General features: G+C 44.9%; 1 protein-coding gene across 3 annotated transcripts in view; it reads right to left on the bottom strand.

Moving 5' to 3' along the window:
• The window catches only part of Cdca2 (cell division cycle associated 2), a 34,447-nt gene extending 17,345 nt beyond the window's left edge, over window positions 1-17,102 (bottom strand). Inside the window, exons 1-10 of one of the 3 annotated variants that reach the window (XM_070016689.1) lie at window positions 17,033-17,102; window positions 16,184-16,247; window positions 15,909-16,082; window positions 13,846-14,006; window positions 9,024-9,150; window positions 7,406-7,602; window positions 5,929-6,013; window positions 3,735-3,931; window positions 1,675-1,759; window positions 439-680 (exon numbers count right to left, since the gene is read on the bottom strand). In XM_070016689.1, the coding sequence (XP_069872790.1) occupies window positions 439-680; window positions 1,675-1,759; window positions 3,735-3,931; window positions 5,929-6,013; window positions 7,406-7,602; window positions 9,024-9,150; window positions 13,846-14,006; window positions 15,909-16,082; window positions 16,184-16,247 (1,332 nt within the window). In that variant the 5' untranslated portion in view covers window positions 17,033-17,102. Of the gene's footprint in view, window positions 1-438; window positions 681-1,674; window positions 1,760-3,734; window positions 3,932-5,928; window positions 6,014-7,405; window positions 7,603-9,023; window positions 9,151-13,845; window positions 14,007-15,908; window positions 16,083-16,183; window positions 16,248-16,649; window positions 16,809-17,032 lie in introns of those variants that run through there. The other 2 variants (XM_070016688.1, XM_070016690.1) reach the window with 2 other exon arrangements.
• Between the last annotated feature and the right edge of the window lie 391 nt (window positions 17,103-17,493).

Genomic DNA, 17,493 nt, shown 5'->3' with positions numbered 1-17,493 from the left:
TCACTCTGCACTAGCCATTGCACTTCTCCTGTAGCTGGAATAACATGTACATGTCACACACTATAACTGCACGTGGCCCACTGCTTGAGATGGAGCCTCTGGAACTTCTTTTTTCATGGACTAGCCTCAAAGCATAATCCCCTGATCTCTGCCTCCCAAGTAGCTAAGCTACTTGGGTTTTACTTAGATTAAGAAGCTGGCTTTCTGCTTCTCCCTCTTCTTCCAATCCCTCCCTGTCCTTCTGCATGCATTCTGGCTGCCAGGCAGTACAGAAGCCATTTTACCACCCAGCCGCTGGGAGGTTCTGCCTTAGGGCTGGGACACCTCTGAGACCAGGAGCCAAAAATCTCCTCCTTCAGTTCTGTCAGGAGTTCTAATATAGTCAGTGCTCGCACTCAACAGGTTCAGCCGGATGAACAGCTGATGTATCACACTCACAAGATTCTCCTCCTTGTCATCAAAATTGGGTTGAAGTAACTGCTCAGGAACTGGTGACAGGTCGGAGGGCTGGGGGCTGATGCTGCTCAAGTCCTTCTGTCGAGCAGGTGTGCCTCCTTTACGCAGTGGAGTGTTTGCTGGCAAAGACTCATCAAACACCTCGGGGCTGAGGTCCTCTCCAAAGGTCACTCTCTTCCTCTTCCTCGTGGTGTGTGGAGCCAGCACCTTACAAGCGTCTTCATCTTCAATGGGTAGGAAAGGTGAACACGTGAGAAAATGAAACTATTTTATCTAAAAGGATATACTAACCAGGTGCCAGTGGCTCACACCTATAATCTTATCTACTTGGGAGGCTGAGATCTGAGGATTTCAGTTCAAAGCCAGCCTAGGCAAGGAAGTCCATTAAATTCTTATCTCCAATTGACCACCAAAAAGCTGGAAGTGGAGTTGTGGATCAAGTGGTAGAGTACCAGCCTTGAGTGAAAAGGTCAAGCTAAGTGCAAAGCCCTGAGTCAGAGCCCTTGCACTAACACCAAAAATAAGCAAAAGGGGCTGGGAAGGTGGCTCAGGGGTAGAGTGCTTGCCTCACATACATGAGGCCCTGGATTCGATTCCTCAGCACCACATAAGCAGAAAAAAGCCAAAGTGGCACTATGGCTCAAGTGGTAGGGCGCTAGCCTTGAGCTAAAGAGCTGAGGGACAGCGCCCAGGCCCAGAGTTCAGGCGTCACGACCAACAAAAAAAATACAAATAAATAAATAAATAAAAGGCATATACTAGAATATTTCAACACAATATATTCAACTATTACTGGTATTACTAAAAGAGTTTGTAGAACAACTTCAAAAAAAAAAGAGAAGCAAATTTCCAATAAAAACATGGCACAGATTTAAAAGTAAAAATGTGTATATCTGCCAAGTCTATAAAACAGGAATGAAATGTTGTTTACAAGTTCCACCAGGAGGTTAAAAATAGGTGAAACAGATTTTTGGGCGGGGAGGGCAAATGGGGGGAGGGGGGAGAGGCAGGACCACAGGCACACATGCAAGCCCTCTAACATTAAGCCACATCCTCAGCTTAGACCAATTCTGAGACTGCAATCATTCTACTGGTCCCAGGGGCTCTTTATTTGCATGGAATAAAAGAAGCATCAATGTACTCTGGAATCACTAAAACCTGACGCATCACATCCTGTTTTATTGTGTCAAAATGAATTAAATTAAAAAAATATTCTACCTGCTTTTTGTTCTTTGCAACAGCTTGAAGGACTGGAGACAAAGCGTGGACGCGGCCCGTGGTTGCAGAGGCTGTGGTGGTGTTCCTAAACAAGACAGTCACTGAGAATGGAGCCTGATGTTTCCCTGCAAGGCAGATGCTGGAGCACTCAGCGTGACCTTAATTCTCATAATCATTCTGGCTTAAACACCAGTGTCAGTACAGGGGCTTGCTCCACATACAAATATGAACACATGCAGGAATAGATGCACATATACACAACTATACTGCAGGAAGAATGTTCTACCCAGGGGTGAGTTCTCAAGGTGTAACCCCTCTGAACAATTAGTAGACAGGTGAAAATGGCTATTCACAATGAAGCTGAAACAATGTCTTGTCTGAGGTGGATGGGGAAAGGGCAGAAGAATGGAGAGTGGAAGGGTGGGTAAACATGGTCAATACTCAGCATCCATAGGTGATAAGGAACCAGATGACTTAAGGGGCTGGGATAGACTTGGATGTGCGTGCGTGCATGTGTGTGTGCGTGTGTGTGTAGATGGAATGAGCAATACAGATCAAGACACACTGTATTCATAAACTGACATGTTGAATTCACTCTCCTTGGTACTTCTATTGAAGATAATTTAAAAAGGGGGATAAAGAGCCTGTATTATGAAATACTCAATGACAGACATTTGTTTAGTTACTAGAGTAGCTGGAAGGAACTGGGTAGGTCAATATTGTAAATAAAAAAGAATTATCATTTTAAAAAATGGCCTGAGGTGTAAGAAGTACAGTAAAACAAGAAAAACAAAACCAAAAAAAAGGCAGGCTGGCTTTCAACCACAATCTCCCAGATCTAGGTCTCGTGAGTAGCTAGAGTTATAAATATGAGACACGGGAGCCCAGCTCAAAGTATCTCTCAATCACCACTCCTTTCTCCCCAGTCCTTGCTCCCATCAACTAGTTCCATTTTCTCCAGCGTAGCCCTTTCCCACAACAGAACCTGCTCAAGTCACAGTCCTACCCATAGCAATGTCCTTCGAACAGCTATATCCCAAGCCAGTTATCTTCCTGATCAGAACATGAAGGTACAACACTGAAAAAACTTACACGGCATACATCAATCACATGCAAATTTGTTTTCATCAAAACAACTAAAGGAGTACATAAATAACCCAAACTTCATAAACCAATCAATGTTGCCCAACTCAGTATCAATATCCCTTATAATTCATCAACTCACTTGTCAATACCATCCTATGATTCTAGTGGTATGACTTGGGAGTTTGCTGAGTGATGTCATTAAGAGAAGTAAGAGAAAAGAAAAACAAGACACCTTAAGTAGTGGAGGGATTAGGGATCCAAATGAGCTCTTCAACCCAAATGAAGTTGTTTAACAAAAAACATTTAAAACAGCAACTATCAGCTGGACACTGGTGGCTCATGCCTGTGATCCTAGCTACTCAGGAGGCTGAGATCTCAGGACCTCAGTTCAAAGCCAGCCTGGGCAGGAAAGTCTGTGAGACTCTTATCTACAATTAACCACCAGAAAACAGGAAGTGGCTCTGTGGCACTCACCTCGAGCAGAAAAGCTCAGGGACAGCGCCCAGGCTGAGTTCAAGCCCCACAACCAACAAAAAACCAACAACAAAAACTATATATCAGAAATGGGGAGACTTATCTGCCAAGGGCCATTTGGGTATTTGTAACATCACTCACGGGTTACACAATATGGTCTCAGGCCAGCCTAGGCAAAAATATCGGCAAGACTTTCTCACAATGGAAGATGCTGGGTATGGTAGCTCACACCTGTCATCCTGGCTACAGCAGAAAGTATAAAATAAAAAGACTAGTCTAGGTGCATGCCCCGGTAAAATGTAAAGCCTCAAAATAAGAGTATAAGGAGGGCTAGAGGCACAACTCCGTGGTGAAGCACCCTCCTGGCAAGGCAGAGGCTGACTTCAAATCAAACACCACAAAACTGAAGAAAACAAGAAAGAGGAAAGGAGAGCAAGCATAGAGGAAGGGAATAGATCCTTCGACACTATCAATTGCTTGAGGAAATGGGATCTTCCTACCTGCCTGCTCTCGGGAAGTGGATTCACAGGTTTCTTCAACACAGAACGAAGCACAGAGGCCTGGGGCAGTAGGGTGTCCTCAGTGCACACTGGCATGGAGGGTGATGTGACATCCGGGCATGTGCGGGCGCTCACTCCTGCTAGGAGCCCATCCAGAGGGACAGCATTTTCCTCCACGCCGTCAGCAACCACCCGTCCTTCGAGATAAAGCCATCAGCGTGAGAGACAGAAGACGCCCAAGCCTGCTTGTTTCACACCACAGACATCTGATATGGGGCATGTGCAAAGATAATAACGTGACTATTAAGGAATTTCACGGGACGCAGGGCTTGCCCTGCTCATTCCAGCTATTAGCAGGCGGACATTTGGAAGATCATGGTGTAAGGCCAGCTTGGGCAAGTTTAGTACCTCATCATAATAAAACAAGCCCAGCATGGTGTCAACAGCAGGCCTATAGACCCAGCTACATGGGAGGCCTCAGTAAAAGGATCAAGGTCCAAGACCTGTCTGAGCTAGAAGTACAAGACTCTACCCCAAAAGTAATGCAAAAGGGGCTGGAGGTGTGGTTCAGGTGGTAGAACACCTGCCTTGCAAGGGTAAAGCCCTGAATTCAACCCCCAGTATTGCAAAAACTTAACCTGTTTGAATTCTATCTGATAGTTTAAAGCAAAACTGGTAACATCTATGGCATTACATTGAAGTAAATACATGACCAATAGTGCAAAGGGCTGGAGGAGCCATGGAGTGGCAGGCCTGAGCTAGAGCTGTCCACTTCTGTATTTTATGCAAAGCTATACAATATTATCTGGAAGAAGACGGTAAGAATATAATTGCATGATGGATTCCCAGCACAATTAACAAAACAGAAAGGTTTTAATGGGCTAAATATAACTAAAAGGCAGCAAAACCAGAAGTGCGCCTCGACCGTATTCCACTTGCCCAGTAAATGCAAGGTCCTGAGTTCAAACCCCAGTTCCACAAAAATAAATATTCAACTATATGTCTTATAAAAACTTTTACTTGAAGCCGGGCACCAGTGGTTCACACCTGTAATCCTAGCTACTCAGGAGGCTGAGATCTGAGGATCACGGTTCAAAGCCAGCCCGGGCAGGAAAGTCTGAGGTTCTTATATCCAATAAACCACTAGAAAGCTGGGAGTGGCACTGTAGCTCAAGTGGTAGAGCACTCACCTTGAGCTGAAGTGCTGAGGGATAGTGCCCAGGCCCAGAGTTCAAGCCCCACAACCAACAAAAAACAACAACAACAAAAACTTTTACTTTAAAATAGCCCAAACAAGCCAAGCGCTGGTGGTTGATGCCTGTAATCCGAGCTAGTCAGGATGCTGAGATCTAAGGATCAAAGCTCAAAGTCAGCCTGGGCAGGAAACTCTGTGAGACTCTTATCTCTAATTAACCAGCAAAATGCCAGAAGAGAATTGCGGCTCAAGTGGCTGAAAGCTAACCTTGAGCTCAAAAGCTCAAGGACAGCGCCCAAACCCTGAGTTCAAGCCCCACAACTGGCACATGCATGCGCCACGCGCGCATGTGCTCACACACCCACACAGAACACATGCAAGCCATACACACACAAAAGCCAGGAGTAGAAGTGTGACTCAAGTGCTAGAGCACCAGTCTTGAAATGGAAACACCAAATGAGAGTAGGCGGCTGAGTTCAAGTCCTAGTATCATCAGCACTTATAAAATAATAAAATAACCCAGGCAGAACAAAAACAATCCTAACAACTTGCTAGAAACTCAGATACAAGCAAATTGATGATGGGAAAGGCTAAATGATTGTCACATAAAACACCTTCAGTACACTAGAAAACAGAAGTGAAAGGATACTGATTCTCTAACAAAATATGCTTGACTGTAGGTCTTGAGTTTGTTTTTTCCCTCGGAGTGGGGGAGTTCACTGTGTGTCATCCATAGGTGTGGACTACTATGCTTGGCTGACCCTACTCCACACAGTATTGACAAGCCTAGAAATATTCATGAACTCTGGACAGCAGTTCGAAAAGAAAAGATTGCTCAGAAAACGGTTAAGTCCACAATACATTTAAAAACATTAAGTCAACAATATACTTCCTAGGTCAAGAGTTCTAAAAATGTAGAAACTCATTAGTGTCCCCCAATTTTAGTATGGCCACACCAATCACAAATGTCACTGGCACTGAGTTAGATGATATACTTACCGCCTGAAGCCTCTGTGAGCACTTGAACAAAAACAGACTCCTCAACTGCAAAGCCAGATTGGGCAAACCCAAGGGCGGATGATTTCTGGGGAAGAAACATTCAAGAGTTAAGAAGTGGCTCAGAGTGGTGGCACAAGACTACTGCTTCAGTCAGATGATGATTTTATATTAACCTGAATATAGCAGAAGGGGCAACTTTGAGACACAAAAGAAACCCACTAGATCTGGGAATCTCTACTAACCAACATGCACTTAGTCATGCACTGGGCTAAGTGACAGAGCAGGTATAAAAAGAGTTCCAGCTGCGATGTGGCAATTGCCTCTTCCCAAAAAGAAGGCAAGAAGCTCCTGGAAAAAACTAGAACCAAGAGCACAAAGCAATAGAAGGCACTCTGAGCCGGGCACCGATGGCTCAAGCCTGTAATCCTAGCTACTCAGAAGGCTGAGATCTGAGGATCATGGTTCAAAGCCAGCCCGGGCAGGAAAGTCCATGAGACTCTTATCTCCAATAAACCACTAGAAAACCAGAAGTGGCGCTGTGGCTCAAGCAGTAGAGCACTCGCCTTGAGCTGAAGAGTGCAGGGACAGCGCCCAAGCCTAAAGTTCAAGCCCTACAACTGACCAAAAAAAAAAAAAAGGAGGCACTCTGGAAACTGGTGGTCACTCATAGTTGCATGATGGTCAATGAACTTCAGGAGAGGTATTTTCCTCCCGCCTTAGGAAAAACTACAGCCCTGTCCTTTAAGAATCTTGATAGGCTTTGGTGGTCACAGGCCAGAAAACTCCTTAAGTCTACCTGAAAGAAGTGAGCAAACAACAGGAATGGCTGAACAGCATACTGCTTCCCCACCAGACTTAGGCAAGGCAGGGCCAGTGAGTGGAAGTGCATAACAGCGCCACACACACAATCCCAAGTCACTACTGCAGGCAGCTGGAGTTGATGCTTAAATCACCCCCCATCCATATGCCCAAAGCACAAAAAGCTGCTTGCTTGAGGAACCAAGCACTTCAGACTCACGCCAGCAACCCTAGCTACTCAGGAGGCTGAGACCTGAGGGTCTCAGTTTGAAGCCAGCCCAGAGAGACAAATCCTCAAGACTCTTAATTCTAAATAACAAGCAAAAAGCCAAAACGAGAGACATGGCTCAAATGGGAGAGCACTAGTTGTGAGTGAAAAAGTCAAGTGACAGCATGAGAGCCTGAGTTCAGGCCTCGCACTAGCACAAACAATAACAGAAAACAAAAACTGGCTTGAAGACAAGACCGAATCGTCCCCTCACGCAGAAGACCCCAGGGCTCTTTCCATAAAGTCTTCTGCATCCAATTAGTGGCCGAAAGTAACCTACCTATTAGAACTAGTAAAAGTAAAGTTAGCGTGTAGGAAACATACTTGAAATTTAAAACCCAGTCACCATGAGGTTGAACGAATACTGCCTATGAGCCCAGTGTGTGTGTCTATGGAGAAGGTGTGGCTCACCTCAAGGCCAGCAGCAGCAGCAGAAGCATGCCGCCTCGGGGTGCCAGCGGTCAACTCCTGCACATCCTCCGTGGCTTTTCCATCCAAGGTACTGAAAGGGTCAGTGGACTTGCTCTGCGAGGATATTCTCCGACGTTTGGATGAGTTGGTAGAGGACCCATACTGCTGGTATTCACCCAGGTGTTCCTTTTCAGCTACTTACAGAAAATAGAAACAATGACACAGGAATATAAATCTCCTCCCACCTCCCCACCCCCCTTTTTTCTGTATGTGTGCTGGTACTGGAGCTTGAACTCAGGGCCTCATGCTCTCACGTGGCTTTTTTTTTTTTTTTTTTTTGCATAAAGCTGGTGCTCTACCATTTGGGCCGTGGCTCCACTTCCTGGCTTTCTGCTGGTAAAGTAAGTCAGCCAAGGCAGACTTTGGACCATCATCCTTATATCTCAGACTCCTGAGTAGCTGGTAGTATTTTCTTTTAAAGTATTATTTTAAAATCTAGTATATTATAGTACTTTTATGACAACTCATTGTTTATGTCTAATTTAACAATGAAAAGGAAGATGTTTATCACTCAAAAAGAAAATCTGAGTGAAAGAAAAAGAGTATGACTACTAAAAAGATAATCGAAAATTTCATTATTAGAATAAAGCTTTTCTCACTTTGTGATGTACAGAGACTGAGTCACATTTACACTTCTGACATGGTATGGCAGGCTTTCTAAATTTGCTAGGAAGCCACCCATTTTCAATACTGTAAAGGGAATGTTTATGATCTAATGCTGTTCTGTTTCGCGTCTATGTAATTTTTGTGAAAAAAATATAACTGCAATGTTCTCTCTACAAAAATGGGAATTTAACATCTACAGAATTACAATGATGGCCCAGGTTAAAAATTCAAAGCCTAGGCAAAAGTTCAAATAAGCAAGTTATAGTCTACAAATACAAATCAGGAAGAGTTTCACAAGTGGCACAGAATCTTCTGGAACCTAACAGGGTAAACTGATTCCTCAGAGGAATGGTTATAATTATCTCAGTTAAGACCAAGACTGTCCAGTCCTGATACTTGAAAGTGTTTTGTGACTGAAAAATTCAAAACGACTGAAAAATAACATACTGCATTATAATCTCAGATCCAGTGAGAAATACGGCAGACTACTCTGCTGTCAGCCTGAACATACTTGTGGTTACCACCAAAACTGGGTATTGGCACTCACATAAACATTTGCCAAACAATAGCCATTCCTTAAAAAGCAAGCACATTCAGATTTTGCCCTGTGCAAAAGCTGAAGTGATCTAGTTAACTCCAACCTCTTCAATTGTGACGATGTTGCAATGAAGGCTTGTCTCACCATGGTCAAGACAAACCGGATGGGCTGGCAGTGTATCAGGGTGGTACACTTGCCCAGCATGCCCAGGCCTTGGGCTCTATCCTCAGCACAGAGAAGCGAGAAATGCACAGTGATGTGTGCAATGACTTGAATTTTAAATGTGAGGGTCCATGTAAAGACTTTCACATTACAAAATTAAGCTTTTCTCAGGTCCCAGGAGCTTGGGACCCAAAAGTCAGTCAGCCTGAATGCAGTCTTCCCACTCACGCAAGCCTGCTGCCTCACACCCACCTTCTGTCTCTGAGAATTCTGGACAGTGAGACAATTTCTTGTTTTCCTTTATGGGGTGAAAAGCTGACCGGAAAGCAGATATTCGCTCTCTTAAAGAACTAACATTTCGATAAGGTCCAGGGCTACCCTGTGAAGGGACAGACATAAAAAGAGTTTTATAAATCCAACAGTTTCTGTGTTCTAGGCCTATCATCACCAAATACCCAAAGGCTTTTTGAAGATGAGAGATAATGAATGAACCAGTGTAGCACACACTCCTGTCTGGACACTGCCTGTGCTATAAGCATTGTGGCCCTCTGCTCCAGCCTACTTTTCAAAACCTGAGAAAGAGTGATTAATGTTTTATGCGTAGTCTCAAGCTGGTAACATTAGACGAATGAGCCAAAAGCAGCCTGGGACTGGCAGACAAAAGGCATTCCCTGTGATTTGCAGGTGAGCAAATCTCAGAAAACATGGAATCCCAGAGACAGACAAAGAAGAAGGGGCAGAAGGAAGCTGCCCACTTGTGAATTTTATCAGAGTGTGCTCAAGTCATCTGAGTGTCACCTTTTGTTGCCAGGGAAATTACCTCCTTGGGGGGCAGAAAGTCAGTCATTCATTTTTTTTAAAAAATCCGGTGGGGTAAGTCCAAGGCCTCTCTTGAAATCCTGCTGACCAGGTTCCAGACAAAGATTACTTACTGAAATGAACTTTATCATACTAGCAGAACAGAAGTAATCAATAATGGGAAGTTATCTCATAACAAGTTATTGTACAACATTTAAGAGTTCAGTACAGTAATCTCATCCACTCAGAAAAGACAGGTGGAAGACAGTTCTAGGCCAACCCAGGCAAACAGAGTTAGTAAGTCTCATCTCAAAAACAAGTCAAGCATGGTAGCACATCCCTGTAACCCTAGCTGCTTGGGAGGAAGGGAAGGGGATCCTGGTCCAAAGCTGGCTATGGCAATATGTGCAAGACTATCTGAAAAACAAACTATAAGCAAAAAAGACTGGGGTGTGACTCAGGTGGTAGAGGACCTGCTTAGCAGGTACTGGCAGAGCCTGATTTCAATTATCATTACTGCCAAGAAACAGATATCAGTTCATACAAAAAAAAATTCTGATTTTTCTTCTGTTACTACATAGGTATTTCCACTGATGTTAGAACCTGTGGCAATGTTTAAATTCTCATCAACAAGTAAGAGTAAAAATTACCTTCTCAGATATCAGATGGAGAAAAAGTAGTTAAAGTCTTGGAGACATGTTTGATGATCTGTTCATACACTTCATTCTATTCTTAGTTAACTATTTTCAGAAAACCAACTTTCTGTGACATAACAGGAGAGCTGAAATTTGGATACATGTGGTGATGCAAACATTTATGACAAACAGCACACGACCTTCACAAAAGACTCTCTAACAGAGGAAAGACACACAAACTACCCTGAAGTGGCTTTTTTGCTCTCATATTACATCGTGGCATGGCTGGTTTAAGGTCCTAGGAACTCAAGCACTTTAAAATGCTGTTTAGTACAGGAAACTAAAATTCTCTAGTCCACAGGGCAGCAGAAGTAAAGCCTAACTGGGGTTAACAGGCCACAGCAGAAAAGGTGGGGGACCAGGGCCAGCCAGAACAGGCCAGCAGTTCTAGAAGTTCTGTGGAGGGGCACTGGGCAGGAAGAGGAGCCAAGGCGTCTGGCAAGAACCCCAGGAAAGAAGACAGGACAACCTGGAAGGAAAACCCAGCTCAGAATAATGCACAGGGAGCAATGACGTCCACACCCGAAAATGCTGGCATCACGGAAGAAAGCTAGAGAGACTGGGAAGCATGAGAAGGGAGCATTAGGAAAGAGGAGGGCTCATTCCGCACTGTTCCCTCTGGAGGCCAGCAGTGAATGCCAGGCATGGAAAGAGGAGGAAACAGTAGCACAACTGTCATTAAGACACAGGGAATAAGAGCCCTATAGGCCACACCTGCTAAAATGAAAGCCCAGACAAAGGAACTCCAAACTGCTCCTATAGAAATAAATAGCCATGGCTTAGTGGTAGAGTGCTCACCTAGCATGCAGGAAGCCCTGGATTCCATTCCTCAGTACCACATACACCAAAAAAGCCCGAAGTGACGCTGTGGCTTAAGTAGAATGCTAGCACTGAGCAAAAGAAGCTCAAAGACAGTGTCCAGGCCCTGAGTTCAAGCCCCAGGACTGGCAAAAAAAAAAAAAAAAAAGTAAAATAAATAAATAAATAGCCCAGCAGTACTACCTGATCTTCTACCCTGTGAATACATAATACGTTTATTAATGTAATCTTGTAAAAATATCTGCAAGATGATTTTATACTGCTGGGACTGGAATTCAGATTGGGTAAGACATAAGAGAAAACTAAAAACAAAAAACCTAAGGGGGTAAAAAACTAAAGTCACCTCTGGTAACTTGGTAAATTTGAAGATGATATTGTATAATAAATGAGAAGTCTAAACCAGGAAGGGGAAAGTTACTTAGTAACTACCAGAAAAACAAAATTTGTGCAATGGAAAATTAACTGTAACATACCTACATAGCACTTTGAGAAGAATCTACAGAGTTAAAAGCCCAGGTGTGTCCTAGGAATTGCATAAGCACATTGTTTCATTTATGCCAGATTTAATTTTAAAATTCTTGCTGATAATACATCACCTTTATTTTGTATGTGAGGAAACAGACAGAGGACATAAGTAGCCAGCCCCAACACACAACTAGTAAACAAGGCTAAGAATCAAACCAAAGCAACAAAGCTCAGCCTCTCTGCTCTGAGCCACCACACAGCAGATCTGAGAAACGTTTACTGCTGTTAGAAAATTACTGAGAGCAATGGGGACAAATGATGAGAGGGGGGACATCAATCAAGATGCACTGTACTTATAAACTGATTTGCTGAATGGTAACCTCTTTGTGCAACTATTAAAGAGAATTTAAAAAAAAAAAACCTTGTTGGCTGGGAAGGTGGCTCAGTGGTAGAGCACTTGACTTGCATGCATGAGGCCCTGGGGTTCGATTCCTCAGCACCACATAAGCAAAAAGAAAAAAGCTGGAAGTGGCGTTGTGGCTCACTTGAGCTGAAGAGCTGAGGGACAGCGCCCAGACACAGAGTTCAGGCCCCACGACCGGACCCAAAAAAAACAAAAAAACAAAAAACCTTCCTATGACAAAAAATTAGTGAGCACTCCAAAGATTGTATATGTTGCTATGTATCAGAAGTATTTAATAGTGTCTTCAAAGTTATGAATATTCTTGTGTAACTGACTAAACAAGCCCAACAAAGTTTTGCATGTGTTCATGTTTCAGTACTGGGGTTTGAATTCAAGAGTTGTGCTTCACAAAGCACAACTTAAGCCACACCCCCAACTCTATTTGCTTTGATAAAGGGTCTCAATTTTTGGTAGGATCATCCTGGGATCTTGAGTCTCCCAATCCCAGCCTCATTGATAGCTATGGGATGACAGGGGTGCATCACTGTGCCCAGCTCAATGAAGATTTCTTAAAAGCTGGTTGCAACAGGAAATCCTACCAATGCACGGTTCACATTGTGATGTTAAGAACTATCAGGCTGGCTTGAATGTGAGGCTTTTACTCATTCAAGAGTCTCAAACAACATGCACATAGAGAAAAACATGGGTTCATTATGCTATGCAGATTTTCCAAATCTTGGCACATTTTATTAGGCAGTATCCAAGTATCACATTCATGTCACCACTGATTAATCAGAAAGCCTATCAGGGAGTTGTCAAACTTACATGTTTTCTAAAATTTCAAAATCCTTTAGAAAAATGCAAATTTTCTTGTTGGCAACACACACTTGTAGATGTGGTAGATTCACTGTTCATTTAGAGAAAACGCCAGTCGCATTCCCAATCTTACTACCATGATTTGTCAGTTTCTCTTTCACATAAAAATGATTCTCCATAAAAATGAAATAGCTGGCTCGGCACACAGCTCCATTATCTGAGATGGTTCTAGAACACCCAGCACACCTGTGCGTGTGCTTCCAAAGTGCTGCACAAGGACTTCGTACCTCACAGAATACTCAAGGGCTAGGGTGACTCCACAAAACTGGCCATTCTTAGTGCATTAGGGACATTCGATCAAGCTGACATTATGTCCGTGAAGGCCTGACAGCTTGAAATCACCACCTGGGCTCCGGCTAAGGCACTGGCAACAGAAGATGAACCATTTGCTCTTTTCTACAAGGCTATCTAAAGACATTTGGTCCTAGAGAACCCTTGTCTGTTACACACCAATAGAAAGTTATCATAAAACTATTATAAACCCTAGCTGGGTGCTGGTGGCTCATGCCAATAACCCTAGCTACTCAGTAGACTGAGATCTGAATATTGTGGTTTGAAGCCAGCCTGGGCAAGAAAAGTCTGTAAGCCTTTTATTTCCAATTAACTACAAAAACCCCAAAGTAGCTCAAGTGGCAGAGCACTAGGGACAGTGCGTAGGCCCAGAGTTCAAACCTCTAGACTGGGGAGCGGGGTAGAGGTGGACGTGTGGAGAGGGAAGGGAGACAATGGTGACAACCAATGGACGGACGGACAGATACACACCAGACACAAGCTACTAAAAGAAAACAGTGCCTCACCTCATGCTAGAGAAATTGACATTATATATACAAATAAAAAGAGCTCTCTAGTTACCACGCGCATGCTCAACCTCATCAAGAGCTTTTAACACACTCAACCTCATCAAGCACACTTAACTCACTCTACACACACTGACAACTGGCTCCCCAGATCCAAATCAGGTAGATACACCCGGAAGCAGCATCTTACACGAGCTTAACAAAGCAAAGCAAGGACTCACCTGGAGAGGGGAACACCAGGATCTCTCCAGCGGAGATTTCTCTGCATTCTTCAAGTTCCGCTGCTGAGCAATGAAGCGGATCAGGTGGTTTGTTTCAGGAGAGCCCCGGGTTCCAACTGCAGAACGTCGTCTGAACTTTTTCAGATAGGACGATGACTTCCCTGTAAGAAAGCTTTCTTACAAATTGGAACAATACAAAGCAATCACGAGTGATCATGTCCAATGCCCATGATACCCCAGCCCAGAGAAAGCAGAATAAACACAGTGCAGACTGGCGAAGTGGTTTGCACATCAGCAGAAATCAGGGGATGTGTGTTGTCCTGAATTAGCCCATGCTGCTAGAATGGCAAGCACCTGCTCATAAGTCATTAATAAAGCTATTAACTAAAAACACAAAAACACTTTCATTATCTTTAATTTCTGTTCCACATTTTCTGCACAAAAAATTGGATAATGGATTGCCTTGGACTGAGAATTTCTCCTTTTCTGAATTAAGTCTTATCCCTGAGAATCTGAAAAAAATTATTCGCCACGACACCTGTACAGTAAGTCCTCCCTAAACCGTTTCTTGTTGCATGGTTTCAGACACCTACAGTCTGAAAACAGTTCATGGAAAAGGACAGAAATAAACAATTCATAAGTTACAAATTTTGTGTCACTCTAAGCTGGCCAGCTCCATCTTGCTCTGGACACAGATCATTCCACTGCAAACACCACCATCTATTATGTCACTTCCTGGATATCCTGGCTATCAGGTAAGACTGTTGGAGGCTGGCAGAGCTGGCAACCCTTATTTTACTTGGTAATGACTCTATGCTCAATAGTAGTGATGCTGGCAATTCAGGTGTGATAAAAAAAGAAGCTGCTCTGTGCTTTAAGTGAAAAGAGGCAAGTTCAGTAAGATAATCAGGAATATGAGCACAGAGGTCACTGCATCACAAGGGCCCTGACTGAGTCCACGGATTTGTAGGAGGATGGCATTACTGGGTGGTGCAGTCTCACCGGTAGCACGCTCCCTCTCTGCTTCCTGCCTGCCATGAGGAGGAAATTTGTTTCTCCATATATTGTTCAAGGCCCTATTTTCTGTCTCACATCAGACCCAAAGCAATAGAGCGAGCAACCACAGATCAAAACCTCTGGAACCTGAGCCAAAGTAAACCTTTTCCTCACTCTAAATGGCTTGTGTCGTATATTTTGTCATTGCAATGAAACTCTCAATGCATACTCACAAAACCTTGATTACACAGTTGAGAACTGCTCCATCCTAATCGCATAATCTCTTACTTTGCTTACTGTGATTATCAAGTGTAATCACTAGAATGTATGCCTAGGAAAAAGCAGAACTAGCCATAGTTCTAAACCCATTGAAAATTGTGGAAAAGATCCCTGTGGAGCTTCACTTTACAAATGAATCTCACTTCTAAAGTTTGAAGGTGGACAGAGGTGCAGAACCCAGTCTGTCAGTGTTTTTTTTTAATTGCTCTTTGATTTCCTCTTATACGTACTCATAAAATGTAGAACTATTCATATCATATCATTTCTTGGATCTCATGTGTCAGGTTGAAAAGTTCCTTGCACTATTCTTTCCAAGATGGTCAGGAAGCACAAGACTTAGGACCATGACCATGCTGGGGCTCTGAGTTTGGTCATCCTTGCTGCTAGACAAACTGCAATGCACACAACAGTCCAGGTTTCCAGGGTCAGTCAACTCGGATACTCAGTTATAAAACAGTCAGTATAGAAGTGCAACTCCCAGTCAGGTGTCACTCCCATATCCTTGGGAGATTGAGAGGTAAAGGATTACAGTTTGAAGCCAGCCTGGATAGGAAAGTCTATGAGACTCCTATCTTCAATTTACCACCAAAAAGCCAGAAGTAAAAGTGTGGCTCAAGTGGTAAAGTACCAGCCTTGAGCAACCAAACTAAGAGAAGACACAAAGCCCTGAATTCAAGCCCTGGTACCAACAAGTGTACACACACACACACACACACACACACACACACTCACACATACAAATGACACTGAACTATGCTTCAGTTATTCTTAACGACAACTTTTCTTACCTGCAGAGTTCTTAACAAAACTTTCAGGTGTAATTCCCAATTGTTCCACTGTTACTGTGGAAAAGTTCAAAGGTGACTTAAAAGCATCTGAGGTGCAAAAATTAGGAGCTGCTTCCGTGAGGTTCTTCTGGGGCGTCACAAGCTTTCCAGTCCCCAAAATAAAAGAGGCATTTTCTGAAAACAGACAGCAGCGTTAAGAGGGGGTAGACATCACTTGTCGGAAGAAATACTTGAGGCTTCAATTTCACAAGGAGGCAGCAGAGATCGCCACATACCGGAGTTATTAACAGCAGACTCCTTGCTTTCACAGGGTTCCTGGTCCTTTGAACTCGGATCCATCTGAAAGATGAAAGGGGGAAGGGGGGGGGACCCACCGCCAATATCAATTCATGCAACTGGCTGAAAAAGCCTCCTTCAAGACTGCATTGGAATACAATGCAGTGACACGGAAGTACAGAGGGTATTTCTTGGGTGCAAATTAAAGACAAAATGGAGAACACAAAGCAGCCGTCGTTAAGGTCTGGCCAGGGCTGTTCCGCCTTTCTGGGCCCTCCCCCCCCGCACCGCGTTAGCAGCAGCGGCCGGGTGCATTCCCACAAGTTCCAGCCCGGGGCGGGGGGGGGGGGAGCCCCAGGAGCTCTGCTCCTCAGAGCCTCCCGGTCATGCGGGGCAGGGCTCCGTGAGCCCGGCACTGAGGAGCACCGAGGCCCCAGCACCGGGCCCCGACGCGCACCGACCTACCTCTCACGCCCACCGCACCTCCCAGGGCCCCAACCGATTCGGAAAACTGCGTGCGAGGGTCGCGCGGTCCCGCCCGTCGTCCGGGTGACCCCGGGGGCCCGCTGGGCTGCAGCACCCCGCAGGCGCCTGGCCGGCTGCTCCCGGCCGAGCGGGTCCCGATCCCGCGGCTCCCGACGTCCCCGCGGCCCGCCGCCCGCCGCCAGATTCAAACCGCGGCCCCGCCCCCGGCAGAGGCGTTACTGCGCGAATCTTTACGCGCCGGCCCGCACGTGTGCGCGAGCCCCGGCCCTCCCGGCCCTCCCGGCCCTCCCTCGCTCTCGCGTGCGTGGCAAGGGCGTCCTGAGCGCGGGGAAAAGCCACCCCAAGTGGCCGAAGACACCCACAACTCGAGACGCCAGCTGCAACACGGAGCCCGGGACTACTTTCTGCTGAAGAGCCTCGCGGAGCAACCCTTCGGTTAGTGTAATCCCTCCTCCCACTTTTGATTGGAGGCTGTAAACTTCGAAAAAAGACTCATTGGACCAATCATGATACAAGACCGGGTTGGCCGAGTAGCCGGGACTAGAACCGCCTGCCAGTGCTGATTGACTGGTATGTAGGCCTCTTGGAGCCCCACCTCCTTCATTAAACCCCTCCCACCAGATGCAAATGAGTATTACCTAGAATTGAGCGTGCGCCTGCTCAGTAAATCTTAACGCCGCCGTTTGGCTTTAGGTTCTGCTCTGATTGGTTGATACTCCTGTCCGTCTACTAGCCTTCAGGCTCTCTACCCTCCTTCCACCCGGACTGGGTTCGTCTCCGAGCTCCTCCCAATGCAGGGTTGTGATTGGTTGAGTTCTGGCGA

Source organism: Dipodomys merriami, unplaced genomic scaffold (assembly GCF_024711535.1).
Source record: "Dipodomys merriami isolate MVZ:Mamm:240054 unplaced genomic scaffold, mDipMer1.0.p SCAF_12, whole genome shotgun sequence".
Classification (NCBI taxonomy): Eukaryota; Metazoa; Chordata; class Mammalia; order Rodentia; family Heteromyidae; genus Dipodomys; species Dipodomys merriami.
Note: the sequence above shows the minus strand (reverse complement) of the source record. Positions and strands in the feature narration are given on the sequence as shown.